The 25,747-nt window shown below is 40.6% G+C and overlaps 1 protein-coding gene across 2 annotated transcripts in view; it reads left to right on the forward strand.

Moving 5' to 3' along the window:
* Cnnm2 (cyclin and CBS domain divalent metal cation transport mediator 2) overlaps positions 1-25,747 on the forward strand; it is a 126,288-nt gene that overhangs the window by 83,395 nt on the left and 17,146 nt on the right. Inside the window, exons 2-5 of one of the 2 annotated variants that reach the window (XR_003301876.2) lie at positions 14,856-14,999; positions 17,565-17,702; positions 17,904-17,968; positions 19,725-19,757. Coding sequence is in view for 1 of the 2 variants with exons in the window: in XM_026401153.2 (XP_026256938.1) it covers positions 14,856-14,999; positions 17,565-17,702; positions 19,725-19,894 (452 nt within the window). In the remaining variant the exon portion in view is untranslated. Of the gene's footprint in view, positions 1-14,855; positions 15,000-17,564; positions 17,703-17,903; positions 17,969-19,724; positions 19,895-25,747 lie in introns of those variants that run through there. The other variant, XM_026401153.2, reaches the window with a different exon arrangement.

Below are 25,747 nucleotides of genomic sequence, written 5' to 3' on the forward strand. Positions count from 1 at the left end.
GTTACTTTACTTTACCAGCTCACTGAGCAGGTCTGTCTTGTACCACACAAACACGTTAGTTTATCGTCTGGGCAGCTGTTTGTCCATTGTCTTGGCTTTGGGAAGTGAGGACTTAGTCTAATCCCAGTTTTGGTTACTGCTTTCTAAATCTGTTTGCCATGTGGATCCTTCACCTGTCTGTCAGGTTTCAACCAGAGAAACAGTCAGTAGGAGATACATATGCACACCCATGTCCGCACATAATCATCAGGGATTTTTTAAAATAAGAAACTGGCCTGTGTGTTGAGGGGCTAAAAGTCCAAAGCTGACGGGGCTGGCCCTGAAAAGGGAAGGTCACAGGCAGGCTGGAGCCCATAGGCACAGTCAAGCTATTTGCTACAGGTGGATTTTTTTTCTTTCAGAAAGGCTTTGCCTGGCTTTTAAAGCCTTTTGACTGAAGTCAGACCCACCCAGAATAATCTCCCTTGCTGAAAGTCAACCTTTTAGGGATTTTAATTACATCTACAGAATTCTTTCGCAGCAGCACCTATGTATTAGTGTTTGATTGAATTACTGGCAACTCTCACATCTCTCACATTGTAAGAAACCAAAAAGGAGCTGTCTGAAAATAAAAACAATACTGCCAAAGAGGTGCCTCACGCAGCATTTGTTAAATCAAGGCTGGGGTCTCTGCTGCCCTCTAAAAGCCTTCTGTCTGCACATTCAGTTGTATAGCTGCCTACCATGTTCTTCAGCTGGGAAAGCAGGGTTGGTAAATCTTGTCAGGATTGGGCATGTAGCCGGGTGCAGTGATGCACACCTATAATCCCAGTGGCTTGGGAGGCTGAGGCAGAAGGATCATGAGTTCGAAGCCAGCCTCAGCAATTGAGTGAGGCCCTAAGCAACTCAGTGAAACCCTGTCTCTAAATATGATATAAAAAGGGCTGGGGATGTGGCTCAGTGGTTAAGTGCCCCTGAGTTCAATCCCTGATACCCCCCCAAAAAAGTTGCATGTAACCTGCTCAGTAGCACACATTGCTAGTCCCTGCTACTCAAGAGGCTGAGGCTGGAGGATCACTTGAGCCCAGGAGTTTGGGGAGCAGCCAGGACAACATAGTAAGACTCCATTTCAATGGGGTGAGGGGGGGAACACTGGATGTAAAGCAAATTCTTATTGATAGAAGAATGTTTTCCCCTTGATTGCCATTTTGTGAGCTTTTTTGTATTCTAAAGGTTTTTTTTTTTAATCTTATTTTTTTTGGTGGGGTTCTTTTTTTTTTTTTTTTTGGAACTGGGGGTCGAACCCAGGGCTTTGCGAATGCAAGGCAGACGCTTTGCCACTGAGCTACATCCCAGCCCGTGAGCTTTTTTGTTGGTTTAAACTTAAAAACTAAATCTTGAGAGTCATCACCACTGGAAAACTAGTACTCATTTCACCAAAGCTGTTAAAATGATGTTTTGGGGGAAGGGTGGGAAGGAAGTGGGCATGGCTATAGAAGGGCAATGGGAACATCCCATATTTGAGGATATCAAGCCAACATCATGGTGGTGAATTGGAGTTAAAAGTTTTGCACATGTTACCACTGTGGGGATAAAGGTACATGATCTTGGGTAAAGATGTGTGGGTTCTTTTGGCTCTTTTTTTAAAAAATATTTTGTTGTAGATGGACACAGTACCTTATTTTTTTATTTTTATTTTTATGTGGTACTGAGGTTCTAACCCAGTGCCTCACATATGTGAGACAAACACTTGACCATTGAGCTGCAACCCCAGCCCCTCTTTTGGTTATTTCTTTTTTTCTTTTTCTTTTAATATTTATTTTTTAGTTCTCGACGGACACAACATCTTTGTTTGTATGTGGTGCTGAGGATCGAACCTGGGTGGCACGCATGCCAGGCGAGCGCACTACCGCTTGAGCCACATCCCCAGCCCCTTTTTTGGTTATTTCTTAAAACAGTTTGTGAATATACAGTTATCTTGAAATAAAAATGATTTCATTTTGGCCGGGCACAGTGGTGCACACCTGTAATCCCAGCAGTTTGGGAGGCTGAGACAGGAGGATTGCAAGTTCAAAGCCAGACTTGGGAACAGTGAGGTGCTAAGCAATTCAATGAGTCCCTGTATCTAAATAAAATACAAAAAAAAAAAAAAAAAAAACCAGGCTGGGGATGTGGCTCAGTGGTTGAGTGCCCCTGAGTTCAATTTATATATATATATATAAAACCCTATGCTAGGAATAAAGCATATACTCAGTATACATTTGATGAGTGAAAGAAAGTATGCTTGATGGGAAAATTGTAGGTTAAAGTTGAATGTAGCATTTAATAGCATTTTGTAAAAAAACCAAGGCCAAATTCTTAGGTAAAATATTAGGGATACTGTTAAAGAAAAAAAAGCCTTCATTCTGTAATGATGACTAAGAAAAGATATGATTATAACTTCAAAAATAATGCCAGACAAAATCTGAAATCTAAGGCCAGAGGAAACTTCCAGAAATGTGCAGGAGGTAGTTTTTAAACAAATGAAATATCATTTTAGTCTAGAAGTTTGTAAATTGAATATTGAAATTAAAATATGTTCAAAGAATTTAGATAAATTTGTGATTGTAGATTCTCCCACTCATTAAATGTTTGCATGTGTCTAGTGTGTCAGGCAGGCTTCTTTGGTTTTAATATATTTCAGAAACTTTTCTAACATGTAAATGTAGACCCCGTTGAAGGCAGGCAGATCTCCACTGACATAACTGTAAAATCAGTGCCACATGGGTTGGTTTTTCCCAATGTATCATTTTCTGATCTTATAGCATAAGGATACTTATGAAGGAGTATAATTCAACCAGTCAATAAATTAAAGATATTTTAAAAATAACTACAAATACGCCAGACCCAGTGGTGCATGTCTGTAATCCAAGCTACTTGGGAAGCTGAGACGGGAGGATTATAATTTCAAGGCCAACCTGGACAGTTTAGCAAGATCCTGTCTCAAATACAAGGGGAGACTGAAAATGTAGCTCTGTGGTAGAGCACCCCTGGGCTCAATCCCCAGCACATCAAGAAAATACATGCAGATATAGAGATAATTACTTTAAACATTAGTTGTCTTAAAAGGCATTTTCAATTTGAATCTTCTGTTTTTCAAGCAGTTCTGTTTTAGGGATATAGAAAAAGAAGCTACAGTGAAGAATGGGAAGGTGGGCTTAATTTTAGCTTCAGTGTTAGGAAACAGGTGTCAGAGCAAATAGGAGGAGGCCTGAGACAAACTGGCCCACGTGCCCTGTGCACTGTGCTGTGACTGTTCCAGCCACTAATGATGGAGAAAATTTGTCTGCTTTTTTAAAAATATTTTTTTAGTTATGGACACAATATCTTTATTTTGCTTATTTATTTTATATGGTGCTGAGGATCGAACCCAGCGTCTCACACAGGCGAGGTGAGTGCGCTACCGCTGAGCCACAATCCCAGCCTGATTTGTCTGCTTTGCTTCTCACTTTTTTCTATCTTTTATTTTGAACTCAGGGTCTTGCACACACTAAGCATATGTACTGCCACTAAACTATACCCCAGCTCTGCTTCTCTTTCTCTTTTTTTTTTTTAAATATTTTTTAGTTGCAAATGGATTTTTAAATATTTGTTTATTTATATGTGGTGCCAAGGATCGAACCAGTGCCTCACACTTGCCAGGCAAGTGCTCTAAGACTGTACCACAACCCCAGTCCATCTGCTGCTGTTTCTTTTTTTTTTTTTTTAAAGAGAATTTTTTTCATATTTATTTTTTAGTTCTCGGCGGACACAACATCTTTGTTGGTATGTGGTGCTGAGGATCGAACCCGGGCTGCACGCATGCCAGGCGAGCGCGCTACCGCTTGAGCCACATCCCCAGCCCCTATCTGCTTCTTTAAAACAAAACAAAACAAAACAAAACAAAAAAACCCTTAGAGGCTGATCACCTCAGTGAGTAGCTTCCTCTCTACTTTCAGATTTGTTCCAATGGCCAAAGAACATCAGCGAACCTACTCCCCGAAAGCTGTTACAATCCACTACATTAGTAAATATATTTAGGATTCTCTCCAGGAAATGGTCCTATCAAGAAATGGTATCTGAGCCGGGCATGGTGGCGCATGCCTCTAATCTCAGGCTCAGGAGGCTGAGACAGGAGGATTGCGAGTTCAAAGCCAGCCTTGGGAATGGCGAGGTGGTAAGCAACTCAATGAGGCCCTGTCTCTAAATTAAATACAAAAAAGGGCTGGGGATGTGGCTCAGTGGTCAAATACCTCTGAGTTCAATCTCTGGTACCTAAATAAATAAATAAATAGTATCTGTATCAAATAAACCTCTACTTTCATAAAAAAAAAAGTTAGGTGTTTATTTTGGGGGAAATCATGATTCTACCTTCACCCCAGGAACCTCAATGAGGAACAGCAGGTCAGACCTCCCTTCGAGTTTGGTGGTTGGTGACTAAGGAGAGGAGCTGTCCCTCTAGGGAGATGCAGGCCAGCCACTTACTGGCCAGCCTTGGAATTTTTGGAAATAGTAAAGCTTTTGGTAAAAGGGGGCTTTTGTCTCCTAAAATAGCAACAGTTATCATCGTTTAAACCCAGTGATGTCTATATACAGCAAGTGCTTCTATATATACACTCACGTATTGTTTATATAGGGCTATTTTAAGATCTGTGTCACATTTTTCTGGTGTATTTTATGGTGGGAAAACTCAATTGGAAAAAATGCACTTAACTCTGGTGGGGATGGTAAGGTAAAATAAATACTTAAAACAACAAACTGTGGGTTTTTTTTTTTTAATTTTTATTTTAGCTTTAAGCAGTGCAGAAATAGCTAGGTGATAACTTCCTAAATAAAATTGCATTGCTTCTTGTTTGGCAAATTTAAGCATCACAGCTCATACTATAATACCGGATCAACCTCCCTGTAGTCAGTAGAAGACCTACAAGATGTATATAAGCATTCATCAAGTATTCATTACAAAAATCTGAGAAATGGCCTTAGATGTTTGTTATATGTTTTGTAATTCAGGACTCCTCTTTCAATTTGCAGCTGTTGAGTTGCGGGGGGTGGGGGGCAGTGGTTAAGGAAAAGGGCCTATCTAGTATAAAGAGTAATGCAGCTAGAGACCCAGGTACTCACGGAGCCCAGGTGTGGGTGTGGCAGGGCTGTCCTGGGGTTGTGCAAGGACAGCTAATGAAGGATTGGGGTCCTATGATTGCTGACTCTGTTCCCTTCTCACCTGTTCTGGGCAGAGGGTGCGCAGTCAAGCGAGGTACTATGGGAGAGAAATGGGGAGCCAGGGGTTTCTCATCTAGAGGACAAGGAGCACAGACCTAAATGTGAGGCCAAAAGAGACAAAGGCCTTAGGAGAAATTCAGATAACGCCATGGGGGTTCAGAAATGGAAAAGGTGATTTCTGCCTTCGAGGAGGAAGAGAGGCTCTCTGGCATAGGTGATATTTGGAGTGGAATTAAGGTAACATGAAAGGATTCAAAGGCTCAGGATAGCCAGGAGAACCTTGCAAAAGCTGGGGAAGTCCCTGACGGGGAACGTTGAGTCATCCAACTGAACCACAAGAGCATAGGAAAAGCAGAGCGATGGAGGATGGAAGGATGGGACATTTGGGGACTTGGGGATATGATGATGTCCTTTGAACCCTACTTCTAGCAGCTTTCTCCTTAATTCAATAGTTGCTGGGAACTGAGCATTTATGAGTAATGGAGCACTATGATTAAGTTGTGGGTTAGTAAGTTTTTCTTGGGGAATGTGGGAGTAGAGAAGAGACTGGGGCGTTGTATTGTGCGAGACTTGGCAGGGGCCGAGGGAGCGGGTGAGGGGTAATAGGGTGATGAATCCACAGTTTATGACCGGAACATGTTGTTGTAAGGAGGCACAGGATCCCAGTGACTGCCTTTGGTTTCAGATGTTTGCAGTCATCTCATCCCCCAGGTTTCTCCTCTAGCTAAACCTCCATGGCTTCTCCCATTGTTCCTCCTGAGCCATGGCTTGAATATCTTACAGCATCTCTGCTCTGTTCGCCTCTTATAAAAGTCCAAGACCCAGACAGCAGCATTCTAGGTATAGCTAAATACTAGGAAAAGGCTTTCCTTGTTCTGAAGTTGTTTCCAGATGGGGAGAAGATGCTGGTCCTACAGAGCAGGCCATGTGCAAGCTGCATTTCCTGTGGGGCCCCAGGTGGGCTCACCCACTTTGCCCTTTCTCTTGTCACTCCATGTTGCCGGTTGTCTGTTCCTCTCTCCTGCCTGCAGCTCCTGCATGCTCATCCCATGCCCATTATTAATGCTCTCGCTCCCACCTGCCCTTTCTGGAAGTGGTTCTGCAGGTGCACACGTGTATAAAGAAAGTGTCATTGAGCTGTGTATTTTATGTATGTATTCATTAACGTGGAGTGGGGAGAAAGGACAAGTTCAGGAGGTTAAGCCTGGGTGATTTGAAATCTAATTCATCATTGCCAGAGTAGTGAGACTTAAAGGAGGTGTTATTTGGAAGAGGACAAATCACAGGGCAGAGTTCTCTCTCTGGTTAAGGCTGCCTGGCAGAAACAGCCAGGCTTTCTCCCTGTTTGGAGCAGTGAAATTGCCCTGGACTGGCTCGTCACTTAGACCACAGTCCTCGGATCCTTCATTCACAACCTTCCTTATCCTGAGCATATTTTGTCACTAAAATCATCATTCATGACCCTTTGGCTACATTTGATAATTTTTTTTTTTTTTTTTTTGGTGGCAGTGGGTACTGGGGATTAAATTCAGAGGCACTCGACCATGAGTCACATCCCAGCCCTATTTTGCATTTTATCTAGAGACAGGGTCTCGCTGAGTTGCTTATTAGCACCTCAATTTGCTGAATCTGGCTTTGAACTTGTGATTCTCCTGCTTCAGCCTCCCAAACTGCTGGGATTACAGGTGTGCACCACTGTGCCTGGCTACATTTGATAACTTTTGACTAGCCTCTGCTTCTTGAAATATAAATATATATAAATATTTAAATTTAAAATATTTATATTAATTATAAAAAATATTTAATTGATCTCCAAAATACTATTCTGTGTATTCTCCCCTTAACTTCCCTCTTTCTCAAGCTCTTCTTGGCTGTATCTCAACTTCCTAACCATTTGACATATTGGCATTCCCTGGGCTTAGGACCAGATCTTTTCCCTGTCCACTCCCTGTTCATCTCACTGGGCTTCTGGCTGTGCTGCCCTCTATCTCTGGTGACTCCCAGTTTTCATCTGTGGGCCATATTTCTCTCTCTCTCTCTCTCTCTCTCTCTCTCTCTCTCTCTCTCTCTCTCTCTCTCTCTGTTGTTTGAATTCTGGACTGATATCTAATTCCCTCTTTGACTTTCCAGTAGGATATCTGTTAAGCACTTCAAATTCACCTGTCCAAAACTGAGCTGATTTCTGCCTTCCAAACACTTGCCTTCCACAGTTTTCCTTGGTAAATGGCCACTTCATCTTTCACATTATGGGCCAGAAAACCCGAGAGTCAGCCTTGACTTTTCCCTTTGTCTTCTGCCCATTTTCAATCCATCAGCAAGTCCTGGCAGCTCTATCTAAAAGATGTTTCCAGAGCTGGCTTGGTGATGGCCCTGTTGTCCCAGCTGCTCAGGAGGCTGAGGCAGGAGGATCACTTGAGCTGGCCAGCCTGGGCAACATGAAAGCCCCTCTCTATAAAAACTACATATAATCTCCAGACCTTCTCATGGCTGTGCTATCACCACCGTCCCCCTCATTGGGATTGCTGGAGCAGCTCCTCACTGTGTCCTGCTTCCCCACCCCCCTGCTGCTATCCTCTTCCACCAGTTGCAAGACTTCTCTCAACACAGCAGCCTGTGTGACCCCTCAACACATCAGATCACGTCCCTCTTCTGCTCAGAACCTTCCAGCGACTCACCACTTCCACGTGAAAGCCAAAGCCTCTGTAGTGCTTCATGGTCTGCACATTTCCCTCCCTGCAGGGTACCTCTCCAGCCCTTTCCTCCTGGCTCGCTCTGTCCTAGCCACACAGGCCTCGTCTCTTCTACAGCCCATCAGGCATCTCCCTCTCAGGGCCTTTACCTGAAAACAGCCTCTACCAGCCCTATGTCTGTTGCCTTTGGCTTCTTCGTGTCCTTCGGCTCTGCTCAGATGTCACCTTTGTTGGCAGCTCTTTCCTTGGACATCCTACATTAAGTGGGATCCCACTCCTACCTTCTTTTTCTTCGCAGCACATTTAACACAATCTGACATATGTTTTTGTTTCCCTTGATGTCTGCCTTCCTGCTAGAATGTTCCTTGAGATCCACAGCTTTGGTTCCCTGTGGTTTGAGCCTGGTACATGGTAAGCAAAAGTAAATATTTATTGAATGAATAATGAGCTTGTGTAACAATGGTTCATCAATACTTACATAGTGTTTTATGGTTTATAAATTGTTCATATCTATAACTGATCAGTTTGTTCACTTATAAATGACTGAATCTAGTTGCATCAGCTTCCCTGACGACTAATCGCAAATGGATTTCCTTGGGAGATCTTAACTATGGCCATTAAAATATATCTTACATCCCATTTCACTTTATCGCCCGCAACTTTGTGTGATAGTTAATTTGGAACCTGAGTTCTTAGTTGGAGACCATTTATTTCTTTTATTAGTAGTTCCATAGAACTTCCTCTGTTGATTCCTACTTATTGTAGTATTACAGCTTTATATTAGTAAATTGGAAATCCATTAAAAACAAAGACATGTAAAATGTTTGCCTGCTCCGTCCTTGGTTGTGAGAGGCCATGAAGCTGCACACCATGGGGACTGTGCAGCTCTGCATTCTGTGCTGCCAGCACCCCCTGGAGCTGTGCCACACAGCAGTGATGGTGAATATAAAAAGCCACCTTGGGGCTGGGCACGGTGGCGCATGCCTGTAATCCCAGAAACTTGGGAGGCTGAGGCAGGAGGATCACGAGTTCAAAGCCAGCCTCAGCAATTTAGTGAGGCACTAAGCAACTCAGCGAGATCCTGTCTCTAAATAAAATACAATATAGGGCTGAGGATGTGGCTTGATGGTTGAGTGCAGTCCTGAGTTCAGTCCTGGGAATCAAAATCTGTTTCAGATCCTCTGTCTGAGTGCACCTTAGGGCTCTGCAGGCTCCATTTGCCTTGTGCTCACATCAGGAGGTCTTTCTGGCTACTGCATTGCCACTTTTGTATTAGCCGTCTCACGTTGTTCCTAATTCCATTCTGCTTCACCTGGCGCTTGGCTCTCTTCCGTGGTATTGCAGTTGGTCTGTTGCTGTCCATTTCACTTCATCGCCCGTAACTTTGTGTGATAGCAGACACAGTCCATATTTTCATTAGGTGGTTATGAACTTTTGTCACCTAATCACTGTACCAAGTGATATTTGTCATTCAAATTTTGAGCCTAGAAATGTGCAAAGTGGTTAACACACTACCATTCTGGGCTGGTTTACCCATCCACAAAGAAGATGCAAGTAATAAACTTTGATTTGTGGGTCCATGGAGGTGAAAATTTAATCCCAATTCAACTTTGCATAGAGCATTTTAATTACAGCAAAGAATCGCTTCTTCTACTTTTTTTTTTTCTTTTTCTTTTTTGGTATTAGGGATTGAACCCAAGTGTGCTATACAATCTATGTGCTTAGCCCATTTTAATTTTTTGAGACAATATTTCACTAAATTGCTGAGACAACATCAAACCTGTGATCCCCCTGCCTCAGTCTTCTGGGTTACAAGATTTTGTTAAAGAACTGGGCCTATAACTCAGTGGTAGAGTACTTGCCTCAGATGTCTGAAGCCTTGGGTTCTAGCCTCAGTCCTGGGGGGCGGGGGGTGTTTTCTGTGTTGGAACGTTGTTTATATTTTTCTTCTGATTAATTCCTGGATGAGGTCTGAAGACTCAGGTCATTGCAGTGAATGGTTAAATGAGGCAGGTACATGGTACATATCACTCTTCTCCAAAAGCCTGGGAGGGGAGAGTGTGTGTGTGTGTGTGTATGTGTGTGTGTGTACCAGGAAGTAGGTTCAGAAAACAAATTCTCAAGAAGAATTCCAAAACTGAAAGTGTGTGGTTTGGGGGGCCCAAGAAGTTTCAAAGTTTGAGGAGAGGGTGTGAATGGCTACAAGTGAGCTGGGAGGAAAACTTACTAATTTTTCAATCTAAGAAGCCTAATTCACATGAATGATTTCTCCCGGAGTAAGACCTTTCCAGATCTGTTGGTGCTATTGAGCTGGTATTTCAAGTATGTCCATCTGCATTTAAACGAATCGCTCCAAGACAATCTGATTATGCGGTAGTTACTTTGGTGAGAATAGCGCCTCAGTGGAATGGAAACTTCATTTTGAGTCTAATATTAGACCTTGCTTTGGAAAATTCCTTTTAAATGATCACAAGCTGGGAATAGCAAAAGAATTTAACTTTCGACAGACAGCATTTACCAAGAATTTTTAACTGCTTATGTTGGGTCCCTGGGAAGGCAGATGTGAGAAACCTACTGGACCAAATTGACTAGATGAGAGTTGACTTGACCTGGTGCAGGGTTTATATCTGTTGCTGATAAGTTTCCCTCTGAGTCTCCTTTGCTCAAAATATTTTCATTCTTAGAGTGTGAGCAAGCTAGGGATGAAAATTGCTAGGATGCCGGACATGGATGGCCTAACAGTCCAGTTTCTAGGCCAGCAGACTGTGCTTGTCTGTACAGGGGTCTGAGGCAGGGCAGAAACGTAGACCACTGAGGAAAGAAAGTACAAACCAACCCATAAGCAAAGCTGGTCCCTAAGTCTGGGTTAGGAACGTGATCAGACCTGGCCTTTAGAGAGTAATTCTAGTTTGTTTGACTGGTTGTGTCTGCATGAATTTACCCACCTCAGAAGGGCTCATTGAGCTTTAATGAAGCACCGCCCTCTGTCATTTAAAAAGTAAATGTGAAGTTTCCAGATCACGTCTGCATTGGCTTAAATTAAGGATATGCTTTATGTGCCGTGGATGGATTAAACCAATATTTGTGTTTGAGAAATGTGTTTTACTATTTTATTTTAAAAGATTTTTCTGAAATTGAAATGCCTCTTCTCATCACTCTGCTTGTTTAATGTGGTGGGTTTTCCCTCCTATATCTAATCTGGTAATAAGTGGATCTTGTCTTACAATTGGGAAAAACATGTACAAAATAAGAGTTACTGGGACTGGGGTTGTAGCTCTGTGGTAGATCACTTGCCTTGGTTGTAGCTCTGTGGTAGATCACTTGCCTTGCATGCAGGAGACACTGGGTTCAAAACTCAGCATCACATAAAAATAAATAAATAAAGATATTGTGTCCATCTACAACTAAAAATATATTTAAAAAAAATAAGAGTTACCACTTATTGATGACTCCATGATTGATTCCAGGAACAACTCAACGTTATCTCTGATCTTCACAACAACCCTGTGTGGTGGCAGTTAGCATGAGCCTGTTTCAAAGATGAGACTGAAGCTTAGAAATTGGCTGGGGTTGTGGCTCAGTGGTAGTGCACCTGCCTAGCATGTGTGAGGCACTGGGTTCGATTCTCAGCACCACACACAAATAAGTAAAAATAAAAGTCCATCAACAACTAAAAAATATTTTAAAAAATAAGTTAAAAAAAAGAAATGAAGAAATGTTCCATAGTTTGCTTGTGGTCATCTGGCTAGTGATGGCTAATGAGTGGAGTTCAAACTCAAGGCTATTAAACTCGGGAGTTCATGTTCTTCCCTTGCCCTCTGTCATCCTCTGGTGCAACAATTCTTAAACTTTGTTGTCTTAGAATCCTTTTAAGCTCTTAAAAATTATTAAGAACCCTTGAACTTTTGTTCATGTTGATTATATCTTTTGATATTTATGGCACTTGAAATAAAATGGAAATTTAAAACATTAACTTATTAACTTTTTTGTGGGGGTTAAGGATGGAACCCAGGAACTCACATGTGCTAGGCTGGAGCTCTACTGTTGAGCTCATCCCCCGTCATTAACTCATTTTAAAGGACATGAATCTATTGAATGTTGACATAACTAACTTTTTTATTAAAAATAATCATATTCTCCAAAACAAAAAGAGTAAGAAGAATGTCCATGTTTACCTTTTTTGCATGTGTTATCTAGCTAAACCGAAGGCAGCTGGGTTCTCATAACCTTCCACATTTAGCCCGTGCAATATTGTGTTTAGTTGAAATATATGAAGAAAATTTGACTTCACACAGGTATATATCTGGGAAAGATATGTGTTTTAAGTGCCTTTTTGGATAGTTGTAGCTGCTTTCCTTTGAGTTCATCAAAATTCCAAAAGTGCTAGTCCCTTAAAAGGTATATGCATACCTTTTGGGAAAAACATGTACAAAATAAGAGTTACCAGGAGCAGGGAAGCCTGTGTGCAATCCCAGAGGCTCAGGAGGCTGGGGGGCTGGGGGTGGGTGCAGAATCGCAAGTTCCAGGCCAGCCTCAGCAAGGCGACACATTAAGCAACTCAGTGAGTTCTGTCTCTAAATAAAACACAAAATAGGGCTGGGGATGTGGCTCAGTGGTTGAGTGTCCATGAGTTCAATCCCCTGTACCTGCCCTCACCCCTCAAAAAAAAAGGTAATTGCATTATAGAATCTAAAATCAAAACAATGGACTTTCAATACTCTGTCCCATTAAAATTCTTTGGCTGAAGTATTCTTTTCACAAGATTGTGTGTGGATACTCTCCTCTCCAAATAATAATATATATAGATACCCCCCTACTCCAGGAAGTAGAGGTCAATTACTCTTCCTCACCCCTCCCTTGGGGGGCAGATTTGACTTAGTGACTTGTTTCTAAAAATAGAATTAGAGCAAATGAGTGACTTTATCCAGGGGAAACCTGGGAAGCACTACTTTACCCAAATGATGAAGGAGAACATCATCAACCATGTCATGAGAGTATCTCATAACCCCTTATGTGATGGAGTGACACAATCTAATCTAGTCATGAGAAAAACATCAGACAAACCTGAGACCCAACCAGAATTTCTTAAAATTGTTAATATCTGCTGGGTGTGGTGGTGCACAGGTATAATCCCAGTGACTCAGGAGACTGATGCAAGTTCAAGGCCAGTCTCAGCAATTTAGCAAGACCCTGTATCAAAAATGAAAAGGTCTAGGGATGTGGCTCAGTGGCAAATGGTCCCTGGGTTCAGTCCCCCAGTACCCTACCTCTACACACACACACACACACACACACACACACACACACACACACATACACACACACACACAAGATTGTCAATGTTATAAAAAAACAAGGGAAGATTGAGAAGCTGTCATAGACCAGATGAAACTGGGAGCCATGACAGCTAGATGCAACCCAGTACTCTGGACTGGACAATGAAGCAGAGAAAAACATTTTTTGGAAAAAAGTAAAATCCAAATAGAGTCTGGAATTAATTTAATAGCAACATGTCAATGTCAAATTTTTAAAATAGTTAATGGCTAAAATACAGTGACAAATAGTTAACAGCTTATACAAGATGTAACAGTAGAGAAACTGGGTGAAAAGTCCATAGGAACTTTCTCCTACCCTTGCAACTTTTCTGTAAATCTAAAATTATTTCTTTTTTTTTTTTAAAAAAAGTCCCATTGTTCTGTCTTGCACTTGGAGCAGATCATTTATCTAAGTGTGATTTTGTAATATCATTGCCATAGTCACGAAAAATACTGGTTCACTGAGTTATGCAGCTTTTCAAACTGTTCACACGTCTGCATTATTAGTATTTTAAAAGTTGCATTCATTAATATCATCACCTGTCCCATTAAAAAAAAAAAAAATCTTTACTGAGAAGCTGCCAAGCTTCCTAGTGGTGGATATGAGTTTCCCAAAATTCTGTTTTTTTTGTTGAAATCTCAGTTTTTAATCACTGGCAGCAACACTGCCCATGACCTTCCTTGATGTGACATGATCATTTTGTTCATTTTTGCAAAAATGTCTCCCAAATACATCTAAATAACCATAATTTGTCTGACAGTCATTCTTTTAAGTAAAAATGGCATTTGATAAAAAAGTGACTTGGGCTGAGGGGTTAGCTCAGTGGTAGACCACTTGTCTGGCATGAGCAAGGCCCTGGGTTCTATCCCCAGCACTAAAAAAAACGAAAATTGTGGCCGGTTCAGCTGGCAGCAGTCACACAGGTGCTGTCCCTCAAAGCAGGTATCGTAATTCAGAATGTAGCAGAATGTTCATGATTCTTCCCATTTTGTCAAGTAGAATATTAAAAGAGATGTACTCAGGGTCAAGATCTAATGGAGTAAATATGTGTACTGCTTTATTTAGAACATTCTTAAGAGAAATGAACTCTTTGTTCTCTTGAAGCATGTCGTGGTGAGTAGTTTCCACTTGTGCCAGGGACTCCCGTGGCCTGGCTCCGGGCTAAGCAAGGTGCCTCTGTGCCATTGATTCAAGTATAAAAAGAGGGGAAAGGCCTATGACATTTTAATATTCTTAGGAAAATAGTTTGACCTCATCAACCTTCAAAGGGTCTTGAGGACCCTTTAGGAGGTCCACAGACCACACTTAGAGACAACTGCTCTGTTCGAGTGACAGTTTGAAAGATTTTCCGGAGGAGGAGCTGCCAGCGCTGAAGACACATCCCTGAGTGAGCAGAGGACTGTGGCGCAGGACAGTGTGTGCAAAACAGGTCCCACCTTAATGTTTTCAGTGTTTCGGGATGCTTTTCCATTTGTTTCCACACCAATTTCAAGTACAGAAATATAGACTTTGATAATTTGGTATGACATTTTTGCTGCAAAAGATTTGCTACCATTTTTACAATAATCACATATGTCATTCAGGGAATCTAAAAAATCAGCCCTTCAACTTTTTCTTTTCTCTTCTCTAAAGGTAAATCTCACCTGGCTATTGTGCAGCGGGTGAACAATGAGGGAGAAGGGGATCCGTTTTATGAAGTTCTGGGAATTGTCACCTTAGAAGATGTGATTGAAGAGATCATCAAATCTGAGATTCTAGATGAAACAGATTTATACAGTGAGTAGAATCATCTGAGTGTAATTTCCTAAAACCATTGCTTTTTCTGTCATGCTGTTTGTGAGTCATCTGACATTTCTTCTCCCACGTTGTCCGCCTCTGTTTATACTTAAGCATGATGTGTGTATGCTGGGTACAACCTCTCAGTGTATTCCCATCCCTTTGTCAAGGGGGAAGAAGAGACAAATTCTGTAATGATGAGTGGCAATGTTCTTTGAAAAGCCAGCTTCTCTTGACCATTAATCTGCATGTTGCTTGCCCCAAACAGGGAATTCTGCTCTTGGTTTTCAAATGTATTTTACATTGTTCTTAATTTTCATTTTATACACCTGGGCAAATTATTTTCAAAGGAATTTCAGTTTCTTCTTAAGCTTATAATTCATGTGTTTCAAAAGTGAATAGGGTTTGTTAAATTGATGGATGATAGCTGATTAGATTTCCATGTTTCAGGATCCCTGGGCTGAGATCAGAGCAGGAGGGGTAGGAAAATATTCATAACTTGTTTGTCCAGACATTGGACTTGACCCTGGGCTAAGTGTTGCACTTGCTTCCTGTCTCATTCAAGTGTACAACTGAATTGCTGGACAGAGGACATCCCATCCCACTCTTAGCAATGGGACAGTCTTCCAGGAGTCATTGCCAAAGAGGTCCTAAGGCCTAAGAGGTTGGGGGCTCTTGGGATGGGGTAGAGAGAACATCTAGCTCTATTTATTCTCTTGGCTCTGAAACGTGGCTTGGAGGGGGACATGAACTGTCCCAGTGGGTTGAGGCATCATCTTCTGAAAATGCACCCATTTTTCCCTTCACATCTGTATAGAGTTTTGGTTTTTTTCTTTTTCCTGGCCTTAACCATACATTTTATTACTTTTTAAATTTCTTCTAATTAGTTATACATGGCAGTAGAATTCATTTTGACACATCATACATAAATGACTGTATAGAGTTCTTTTTTTAAATTGATTTTTTAAAATAAATGACAGCAGAATGCATTACAATTCTTGTTATACATATAGAACACAATTTTTCATATCTCTGGTTGTATATAAAGTATGTTAACACCAACTCGTGTCTTCATACATGTACTTTGGATAATGATGTCCGTCACATTCCACCATCCTTGATAACCTGTATAGAGTTCTTGAAAACACTTTCCCACGTCTGCTTTATCCTTTTGACACTTGGAAAGTAGTCAAGGCCTCATAATAGAGAATGTTGTTATTTGCATGTTTACATTCTTTTCATCCTGCCTTCCAATCTGCTGATGAATACTGAGTGTGTCTCTGAATGCTTATGTGTTTTCCCAGGGAACCTCTTGTCATTAGAAAGACAACTTACAGTGTTTATGAGATCTCACCTACTTTGGTTTAATAGAAATGTTAGTTGGACTTCTTTTATCTGGGATTGGACTCCTTTCCTACAGAAGTGTTCCTTCCCATTACAGTACTTGTACCCAGCATGGTACTCAGTGTTGAACTTGTGATTTCAGGTATATTGTTGATCTATAATGTCTGGTTTTCAGAAGAATTTGAGACAGAAGAAAAGCATATAAGATGCCATTGCCTTCTCCCCACGAAAAGCCTTGTAATCAATCTGTCTGGTCCTGCGCAGGAAGTGACAGTGAAGTGACTCATGGTTCTTGGAGATGGAGCAAGAAATTAGGGTCTTGTCTTTAAGCCAGTTTTTTTTTTTTTTTTTTAATCCTCGATCATTACTTTGTCCAGAGAAAAAAAATTAAAAAATAATTTGGCATAAAATGCCTTCTAGATTGGGGTTGGCAAGCTATAGTCCATGATTGCCTGTCACCTATTTTTGTATGGTCTGCAAGCTAAGAAGGGCTTTTCACATTTTTAAGTTGAAAGAAAAAGTAAAGAATAATTACTTTGTGATGTGGAAATTAAATGAAATTCAAATTTCTGTGTCCATAATTGAAATTTTGTTGGCATCCAGCTGTGCTCATTCATTTGCTGTACAGCAGTGTGGATCCTGTACCAGAAGCTGTATAGCCCACGGGGCCCCAGGTCTGCACTCCCTGGCCCTTTCCAGGGGAGGCTTGCTCAGCCCTGTTCTGGATCACCTTCTTCATGTTCACTTGACCTTGAGGAAATCATGGCCTGTGGTAGAAGTGAAGTCAAAAGATATTAATTAAAGTAGTGTTTCGTGAATGCTTTCTTGTTTCCTGAGGGGTTTTGTTTGTATGTTATTTCCTTTCTTCTGAGGCGGGGCGGCGTCTTTAAGGGCAGAGACAGTGTCCCTTGTGTGTGTCCAGGTGGCAGTTCTTCACTGGAGTGTGGTGACATTGAGTCGCGGGAGGCCATGTGTGCCTGTCTGCCCCATCATGTCTGACATCAGGGCTCTCTGATGACCTTCGTGAGGTCTGATGTGGTGGCTGTGCTCTAGGCCAACTTGGTGGGACTTTGCCCCTTGCTCCTGTGTGATGTTTGGAGCCCAGAGCCCGTTCCTGCAGGGGCTGGCCTCCCGGTGTGCTTTGTCTCTTCCATCTGAAAAGATCCCTGTTCTAAAGGACTGTATTTCCTTATTTTCCTTCTTTTCTCATTCTTCCCTCAGCCGATAACAGAACGAAAAAGAAAGTGGCCCACCGTGAAAGAAAGCAAGATTTTTCTGCCTTTAAGCAGACAGACAGCGAGATGAAGGTTAAAATATCACCGCAGCTTCTCCTGGCCATGCACCGTTTCCTAGCAACAGGCAAGTGCGCTTATCACAGTTTGAGATCGCTGCCAGCCCTGGAGCCATTTCTCACCAGCACTGAGTGGGGGGCTGGGGGTGGAGACTGGGAAATGGGGTGATAAGTAATGCCACTTTTGTGTTTTGTTTTTTGTTTTTTTTTTTGTTTTTTTGTTTTGTTTTGTTTTTTTCTCTTTAAATTCTCTCCTCTCCTGTGTTCAGTGTCGGCATGAACCCTCTGAGACATTTACCAGGGGTGGACCAGTAACTTAAAATTGGTCTGAAAGGTAAGGATGAATGTCAGTGCCACACTGCATGTGTTCAGTAGGCCAGGCCATCTCCTTCCAGCTAAGTCCATGGGCCAGCCAGCTGGCGGAGTAGGCTGACAGTGCAAACCAGACACAGCTCGTTTGATTGGACAGTTGAGTAATTCTCTCTTCAGCTTGCCTTGGAAGAACAGTTGGACATCAGTGGTAACGCAGGTGCTATGATTTGCAAAGAAGAAACATAGGTTCTCAGACTTAAATCTCTATCTTTTATGGTTTTGATGAAATCAGAAATTCTAAGGACTTTGACATGGATTTCTTGGTGGCCTCTTCAAATCAGATTGTTAACTTGGGCCCATTCCAGGAGGCAAGTGTTCACATTATTAAAGCCACCAACTCAGCCGGCACTGACTGCTCCCGAGAGGTCAAGGTTGAATGGACTTAAAGACTGACTAACCCTCTCACATCCCCACATGGCTCCCTAGGTGAAGGGTGAGCTCTGTTGGCCAGGGGAAGTGTGAGAAAATGTGAAAGTACCCAGAGGCTTGTAGAAGACGTCTGTTTCCAAGATGGGCAGCCAGTACCTTTCAACTGCATGCAGTATACTTAAAATATTTTGAAAAGAAGGCCAACAACAACCACGTGGCGGAATGCTACCTACGCTTTCAGATACATGGAAGTGCTCACAGTCTCATTTATGACATGGGAAGGTGTCCATGACTTTAATGTAAAGAGGGAAAAAAACAGGACCTAAAGCTATGTGTACATTAAGATCACAGTTGTGTTTCTGTGGTACACAGACACGCGTACACAGGCACACAGGCCTAGGCAAAGCACTGGAAAGAAATACTCACCAAATTGCTCTGAATGGTTATCGAAGTAGTTGGCTTATAGATAATTTTTATTTTCTTCTCTTTTTCTCTATTTTCCAAATTTTCTGCTATGTATTTTTTATTACCAAAAAGTCGCAGAAGTGAATACAGAATTTATAGCTCATATATAGCATCTAATTTTAAAAAAATAAAAATAAACAATATCTTTAACTTGCTTATTATTCTTCTTCTAATTCCGATAATATTGTCCTCATCATTTAAGAACCACACGTTAAAGCTGAATGTTATCCTACTCTGCCTCTGAGAAACCATAAAGTCCAGTTTCAGGAATAGCGCCCTCAAGTCAGTAATTTGGACATTTGTTATTTTAAAGAAAGCTCCTATCTCTGTCAGTGCTGACCAACATTCCTTTTTTTTGGTTTTTGGCAAGTTGGAGTGCATGTTGATGTGTGCACGGCCTTGCTTTTATTCCGACTCTCTCCCTCCGTGGTCCCCGGAATCGCAGGATAGTTGCGTGGGAGAGTGGAGGGGAGCCCGTGTCTGCACCGGTACTAACCCACGCCTCGGCGCTGCCCGACCTTGGCTTCCTCCTCCCGCTGTCTTTGGACAGTCTGGTTGTCCTGCTTGTTGGAGGCCTCCTGGCGCTCAAGGAGCCTGCTGCTGATGGGTTTTCATTTCCATGTCAGAAACGTAGGGCACTTTTATGAGACCGAACCCAATGACAGGGTGAAAAGGAAAGATTAAAAAGGAACAAACCTGAGAATGGAGCATTTTCTAATTTCTCCCAGGTAATCTGTCCCCAGTGGATCACCAGACGGAAGCCTTGTTCACCCATGTTGTATCACTTTGATGCCAAGTATTCTTGCTATCTGAACACCTTAATTACTAGCATGATCTTTTCCGTCCATTTGAAGTGTAATGTCAAGTTGTGTTTATGTCTATAGAAGTAGAAGCATTTAGCCCATCCCAGATGTCAGAGAAGATCCTTCTAAGGCTGCTAAAGCACCCCAATGTCATCCAGGAACTGAAGTATGATGAGAAGAACAAGAAAGCCCCAGAGTACTACCTCTACCAGCGCAACAGACCTGTAGACTACTTCGTTCTCATTCTTCAGGTCAGAGGAATTATTCAACAGTTGTTTGCTTCACTGAACACCCGCCTTTTCAATCTGAGGAGGCCTGGTGGAGGTGAATGGGTATCAAGGTGTCCTAACTTTTTGTTTAGGGGAGAATTTCATCTGTTTTCATGTCTGTAAAATAATCCTGCTGGGAAGCAGTGCCACTGTTACTTTAGTTTCCAGCACCGAAGGGCACTTGGTGGATGGCCCAGGCTCCGTGCTGAATGAAGGATGGTGAATGTGGTTGTTGGTATTTTTTGAAGAGTTTGGAAAAGTACCTGTGCCTGTCCAAATCCCAATGGGTGTTTGAAACTTATTGTCATGGCTTCCTTGGGAACCTCTCTTCTTTTTTCATCCCTCACGAGGACTTGGCCTTACATAGTGACCAAGCCATTAGCACCATCAAAATAATCCATTTATAGTTGTTTTTATCCTTAGTACTAACTATAGACTCTGACAGAGGAACTGTTGGAAGGAGGACAGCATCTCCAGGCAGTGGTAACTAGTTCCTCTCATTAGAACACCATCCACCACCCAAGGGGAAGGCCATCCATTCTGACCCCCCGTGGGGCTTGGGTGCTGGAGTTGACAGGAGGCCTTGTTACATCTCAGTGCGCAGCACAGGGCCTGTGGCATGGAGACCAAGATGGATATCACAGTGAATAAAATCCCAGGTTTCATGACTTCTTATACCTCTGTATTTTAAATTTTTAATTTCTTTTGGTACTGGGGATTGAACCCAAGGACACTTTACCACTGAGCTGACCCCTGGTCCTTTTTATTTTGAGACAGAGCCTCACCTAGTTGAAGAGGGTGGCCTGAATTTGTGATCCTCCTGCTTCAGCCTCCTGAGTTGCTGGGATTAAGGCGCCCAGCTTGTACCTCTTTATTGGCGAGTCACTTTCTCAGGAAATCTGAGATTTTCAATGCATGAATACTAGCACTTTAAGCTTTCTGATATTTCTTATTCCTTAGATATGAAGTGGAAGCATGATTATGAGAATATAATTAGTACTTGGTAGGACCTAAAATTTATATGAGTCCTGCAAGGCCCCAGCTTTCTGAATCAAAAAAGGGTCATTTTTACTTGAAAACAACTCTTCTCAGATGTGTAGGTGTCAGAAACTCTGCCAGGTGTTGTGTTCAGATGTGTCCCTCGTCTGGGCAGGATCATGGTATCTGGGACCAGGAGGAAAGAGTAGAAAGACACCCTGGATTGCTGATTTCGTGCCACTCTTAGCAGCTTCCGTCTCCAGGTTCATGAGTTCAGTATCTACTAACTTGAGCCTCATTCATTCACTCTTCTTTTATTCTGTATATTGTAAGCTCAAAGCTGAGGGCACGGGAGCGGGGATATTTCATTTATTTCACCTACTCCCTAAGCCTAGAGAACCGAGTTATAGTTTAATGTTGTTGTTTAAAGGAATTTTGAGGATTGATACTGTGAATTTCAGTAGTAACAAATAATGTGGCTTTCTGTTGTCTATTTTTGTGTAGTTAGCTTTTATTTAGTTGTGATTGGATAATGCTCTGTTGCTATAAAAGAAATCCATGGGTCTTAAAATGTTATAGGAAAGGAACTTTATAATCCTTGTCTATTTATAAGCAAGTCTTTTAAATGTATTTTTTTATAAGGTGTTTATGTATAAGTACTAGTATTTGAATATCTCCTCCTGTTAAATATTTATGTAAGTTGACAGGTTTGTTGAGCTGACAGTGTCATGGGGTATTATAAATACTTTGATTGCTTGATGAACAGGCCTGTGGAGGTATTTAATCTTTAGATTTTAGCAGACTGGCCAGTTACCCGTGTTAAAATTGTGATAAACTTTCTTATGTAGGTTTATATTTGAGGCACCGTGGGTGTGTATGACTTGTTCTTGTTTGTGTGAATGAAAAAACCCTAGACTTTTCTTTCACACAAACAGAACCCATAAAATAACAGAGTATCCCCTTTGACTCTAGAAAAATGTCTTAAGTAATTGACATTGTGACTCTAATTGTACATAGAATCATCATTTTTTAGTTTAAGCCCTAGATGAAATAAAGTGTAATTTAGTCAAAGAAAATGGTTTGAATAAACTTAATTAGAAGAATGTATTGTAAATTACGTAATACAAAGTTCTCCTACTACGCATACATAAAAAGGCTAAAACTTTAAGTTTTAAACAGAAATGTAGATTTTCAAGCTAAATTGTCAATATATGCCTTAAATAACCTAACAAAATATATGTAAATGTAGAAATGGTGAGGAACACAACTTTGGTGGAGTTTTTTTTTATATTAGAGCTTTATAGTTATACGTAGTAGTTGGGTCCATCCCAACAGACTCACACATGCATGGAAATTGATTACAGCTCATGAGCTCCCCTTTTCCCTCCCTGTCCTCCCCCACTTCTCCTTCTCTACTAGACTTTCTTTCACTTGCCTATTAATTTATATTTGATTGGTTCTTTGTTATCCTATCCTTTCCTCCTCCTTTACTTTTCTCTAGCTTCTGCATATGAGAGAAAACATTTGATTTTCGATTTTCTGAGTTTGGCTTATTTCACTTAGCATAATGTTCTCCATTTCTATCTGTGTACCAGCAGATGCCACAATTTCATTATTTTTATAGCTGAGTAGAACTCTGTGTATGATAGGTAGATAGACAGGATGATTTCTTTTTAATGTTTATTTTTTAGTTGTAGTTGGACACACAATACCTTTATTTCACTTATTTATTTTTATGTGGTGCTGAAGCTCGAACTCAGGGTCTCGCACGTTCAAGGTGAGCGCTCTATTGCTGAGCCACAACCCCAGCCCCTGAGATGATTTCTGAATCCAGTCCTCTAGTGACAGGCACCTGGATTGATTCCATAATTTAGCTATTGTGAATCGTAGTACTATAAACGTTGATACGGTGGCTGTTATCGCTGTAGTATCCCAATTTCATATCTTTGGGGAAAATACCAAGCCGAGTCTTATGATGGTTCCATCCCTACTTTTTTGAGGCATCTCAGTAAAGATGTTTTTCCACCATCATAAAAGAGCAAGCATACCAAGAAAAGTTATATAGTAGTTTTAAATCTCATAACTAGTAAAAGAATAGATTTGAAGAAAATAAAACAAAAAAAGCCAGAGAAATATATTGTAAAAATATTTGTGCACTCTTTCATAAAAATTGATCATTTACTGTGTCACAGTGTACACTCTAATAAATACAAAAACATAGGAATTTCATAAAACTTCTTGCATGGAGCATAATGAAATTAGGAATAAAAGCATAATCAAAAAGTAGTTACCTGTGTTAAAATTGTGATAAACTTTCTTATGTAGGTTTATATTTGAGGCACCGTGGGTGTGTATAACTTGTTCTTGTTTGTGTGAATGAAAAAAAAACCTAGACTTTTCTTTCACACAAACATAAATATATGAAATTTCTTGAAAGGTGCTGGTTGTAATTGTCTCCTTTTGGGACGAGGCCTGGAGGGGGGAGTAGAGTTGAAGGGGGTGTTTCTCACTGTGGAGGTTGAGCTGTTTACTGTGGGCATGTGCTACCTATTTAAAAAGATAATTATTAAATATTAGAATTAATGGCAACTGAATTAGGGAGAAAATATATAGAATATCTTAAAATACATAGTATACCATAAAAGACTATTAAGTAATGTAATGCCATTTATTCAGTTTTAAGAAATTTTAAGTACTTAAATAAAAAAAAACAATTATCTTGCAAAAGGACAAAGCAATAAAAGAACAAATAAAATAATAAAATAAAAATAAAAATAAACTAAAAAATAAAAGTAGGGGGGTCATGAGGGTAGGAAAGATGATGGAATGAGATGGACATTATTACTGTGGGTACATGCATGATTGCACAAATGGTGTCTCTACGTCGTGTACAACCAGAGAATTGAAATGTTGTGCTCCATTTGTGTAAGATTAATCGAAATGCATTCTGCTGTCACGTACAACTAAGTGGAACAAATAAAAATAAATAAATTAGTTAAAAAAAAAAAAGAAACATTCCAATTTTCTCTTTGAGGAAAGCCCTCAGGGCATTATCATGCTTTAAAGACAATTAGATACTCTCCTCAAGGTGCCCCCCCCACAAAAAAAAAACCTAAAAAATAAAACCTATAACTGATAGGAAAACCAAATGTTGATTTTATTTATTTTTTAAAATTTTTAAATGTTTTTAGTTGTTGATGGACCTTTGTTTTATTTATTTATAGAACCTCACACATGCTAGGCATGCGCTCTATCACTGATCCACAACCCCAGCCCATTTTATTAGTAGTATTAATAATAAAGGATTTGAATAATAAAGGAATTGAACCCATGGGTTCTTTACGACTGAGCTATATCTCTAGTCCTATCTATCTATCTATCTATCTATCTATCTATCTATCTATCTATCTATTTTTGTGGCACTGGGGATTGAACCCAAGGCCTTGTGCATTCAAGGGAATCACTCTACCAACTGAGCTATATTTTTTATTTTGAGACAAGGTCTTGCTAAGTTGCTAAGGCTGGTCGTGAACTTGTGATCCTTCTGCTTAGCCTTCCAAGTTGTTGGGATTACAGGTGTGCACCACCCAAGGTTTGGTTCTTTTAAAAGATAACCAAAACTGCAGGGCTGGGGATATACGTTGGTGCTTGCCTCGCATGCATGATTGATCGCCAGCACCAAAAAAAAGATTACCAAAACTGGGGCTGAAGCTGCAGCTTAGGGGTAGAGCACTCGCCTAGTGTCAATGGGGCTCTGGGTTCAGTGCTACCAAAAGAGAAAAATTAACAAAATCAATATTGTCTTTCATAATTAGTGTGATTAAAGATGAAAAAAGTTCTCTTGTTCCTGAAAAAAGCAGCTGGAATAAAGGATTTGATAGGGAAAAAAACATCAAACTTTGAAGAACTCAATGTTTCTGTATCATAGAACAAGATGATATGGTAGTCAAATGCGTTCTTTATAATATGGGCTTAATTCTAAAACATAATATTATGGTTCAGTGTCACTTTTTTTTTTTTTTAAAGAGAGTGAGACAGGGAGAGAGAGAGAGAGAGAGAGAGAGAGAGAGAGAGAGAGAGAGAATTTTTAATATTTATTTATTTATTTTTTAGTTTTCGGCAGACACAACATCTTTGTTTGTATGTGGTGCTGAGGATCGAACCCGGGCCGCACGCATGCCAGGCGAGCACGCTACCTCTTGAGCCACATCCCCAGCCCTCAGTGTCACTTTTTAACATTGATGTAGAATTTTTGAATAAAAAGATCATAGATAGTAACAATATACCCAAAGAGTTACTCATTGTGATGGTGACTGAATTGAGTTTATTTTAGAATGAAAGGTTATAAAACCAACAAAATCAAAATATGCCACATTAATTAAAGTAGTAAAAAATTGTTATGCTTGTATCAATAAATATCAGAAAGGCAACTAAATTAAGCATCCACTGTTGGTTTTAGAAAGCAAAAATCTTGAGCTGGGGTTGTGGCTCAGAGGTAGAGCACGCGCCTAGCACTGGGTTTGATCCTCAGCACCATGTAAAGTAAAATAAAGACATTGTGTCTACCTATTTTAAAAAAAAAATTTTTTTTAAAAAAACCAAACTCTAAATAGTATACAGAAAAAGTTCTATCAACCTTTCAGATTCTTAAGTTAGCAGTCTCACATCTAAATAAACCATTGTTTTACAAAGCTGTATCTATGCAAATATATAGATATACAATCAAATATATTAATTTTAAAATAGAAATAGTTCACATGCTCAATAACTAATCAAACTCTGAGATATCATAATGAGGCACCACTAGGTAGTATAAAAGCAGAAAGCACATGCAAAAGTATGTCAAGTGCCAGGCAC

The sequence above is a fragment of the Urocitellus parryii genome, chromosome 5, assembly GCF_045843805.1.
Source record: "Urocitellus parryii isolate mUroPar1 chromosome 5, mUroPar1.hap1, whole genome shotgun sequence".
NCBI lineage: Eukaryota > Metazoa > Chordata > Mammalia > Rodentia > Sciuridae > Urocitellus > Urocitellus parryii.